Source organism: Buceros rhinoceros, unplaced genomic scaffold, assembly GCF_000710305.1.
Source record: "Buceros rhinoceros silvestris isolate BGI_N320 unplaced genomic scaffold, ASM71030v1 scaffold17838, whole genome shotgun sequence".
NCBI lineage: Eukaryota > Metazoa > Chordata > Aves > Bucerotiformes > Bucerotidae > Buceros > Buceros rhinoceros.
Window position 1 is genome coordinate 11,262 of NW_010428836.1, and position 1,968 is coordinate 13,229.

General features: G+C 40.7%; 1 protein-coding gene across 1 annotated transcript in view; it reads left to right on the top strand.

The window, feature by feature from the left end:
* Positions 1–1,968, top strand: part of TRIM33 (tripartite motif containing 33) — a gene marked incomplete at its 5' end in the record, with an annotated part of 21,699 nt that overhangs the window by 1,786 nt on the left and 17,945 nt on the right. The window contains one exon of the mRNA XM_010142432.1: positions 907–1,039. Within this exon, the coding sequence (XP_010140734.1) occupies positions 907–1,039 (133 nt within the window). The remainder of the gene's footprint in view (positions 1–906; positions 1,040–1,968) is intronic.

The window sequence follows — 1,968 nt, forward strand, 5'->3', positions numbered from 1 at the left end:
ACCGGCGCTTCCGATAGTGAACTTTCTATCTGAAGTTCAGGTTGGTTTTTATGAAGGTGCCGGCCCATGCGTAGTGTGCTTGCAGAGCCGTCCTTCCACCTGACGTATGGCGCTTCTTAGTAACTCTTGATTGTGGGGAATGACTGATGGTTATTTTCTCAGAGGAGCTTGTTCCCTTCTTTCTTGTAAACCCTAAGACATGCCCTGGAGACTTTAAATTTCTGTCCACGAGTGTCAAGTGTAGATTCATGAGCACTCTCTCTTTACAATAACTTGCATGTTATAACAAGCTTTGAAAGTATTGGAGACTGAGGAAGGCATTCATGTTGTAAACCTTACCTGCTGTATCTTCCAAAGGCTGCTTTCCTCTGCGCTAAGCTCAAAATACCTTTAGAAGACCGTGCAGCTCTCTTCAGTAAACTTGGAACTGTGTTTTGACATTATCTGGTATTTGCTTAAGTTGAAAAATTGAGCACTTTAGCTGGATTTTCAGTAACTCTTAACACGGGCAATGTTTGCTTTGCATTCACCACTTCAGGAGGTTTATGAAGGTTTTGAAATGATAATTTGGAAAACCTGTGGGTGTTTGAGGGTGTAAAGGTTGGTGAGGATTGATCCAGCTGTCAGTGCGCCAGAGGTGGAACTGCCTGTAATGCAAACGCATGAACGCAATCCTGCTGTTCGTGTGCAGCTTTCACATTCTTACAGGTGCCAGTCTTTTGGGTGTTTGTGATAGGAGAGGAATTCCTCCTTCTCTTTGAATACAATAAAGCAATACAACGGTAACTTTAGGGTGAGAACAGGCCAAATTCTTGGTGGTTACTGAGCTTGGAAGTTAGTTGTTTTGCTCTTCAGATTGTCTAAATTTTATTTTAAAATGCAAAAATGGTTTATTTTTAAAAACAGAGGCCGTGGGAGCATCTGGTCAACGTCCTGTTTTCTGTCCTGTCCACAAACAAGAGCAGTTAAAACTTTTCTGTGAAACATGTGACAGGCTGACATGCAGAGACTGTCAGTTACTGGAGCACAAAGAACACAGGTACAAATATTACCCTATCTTAATTCCTGTGGTGCACTGTGTCAGAGGATGAAATGGCATTGATTTCAAACAATTTTCTCATTAAATACTGATGTATTTACTCTGTCGGACTGAAATGACCCCTCGCAAAGGAGAACCTGTGTGGAGTGCTGAACTTCTCAGCCATCAGTTGGTTGAGCTTTGTCAAGTATCTTAGGAGCAGGTTCAGAACAACGGGGTCTGAGGCGATTTGGTGCGATTAAGGTGTTAACTACCTGGCATTCACCAGCGCTGTCACTCTGTTCTGGACTTGAATAGAAGTTGCTACAGCCCGGAACACCTGGTGCTGTAAAGAAGCAAAAGTGATGTAGTGAGTCACGGATGAGGTAATTTGTTGAAAGGGTGTATTTTATTATGCAGCAGTCTTACCATTTAGGATAATTTTGTAGAGGAAGGTATAAATTTTGCCTCAGATTAATATATATTTTTCTAGTACAGAGGGGAAGAACGTTTGTTCGTTGGTTGGAAGTTGCCTAATTCCAAGTAAAAATAAATATGATGGGTTTAATCTTTGGAGATTGTCTTTCTCTTAGTTGCTAGAAAAAAAAGTTGGAACCTCTTAAGATACATTAAAACTTGCTGCTCTTTAGCAGGTCTGTCATATTGTTGTTGGACTGTTTGAAAAAGTATTTTCCAGTGTTACAGCTGAGAATCTGGGGATAAATATGTATTTAACAGCCAGTACAGCGCTGCTTTTCCTAGTCAGTCTGCAAGTAACGCTTCTTTGTAAAGGTGTTTGACAGTACGTTGCAATATTGAATTTAGTGGGTTTTTTTCCAGAGCAGTGATTGCTTTCATAGACTGCTACAGCAGCCTGATGGAGAACTTCTACTGTTTAAATTAGTGCTATTAAAATATTAACAACCTCAGACATTCCTGCACTCTTCTTT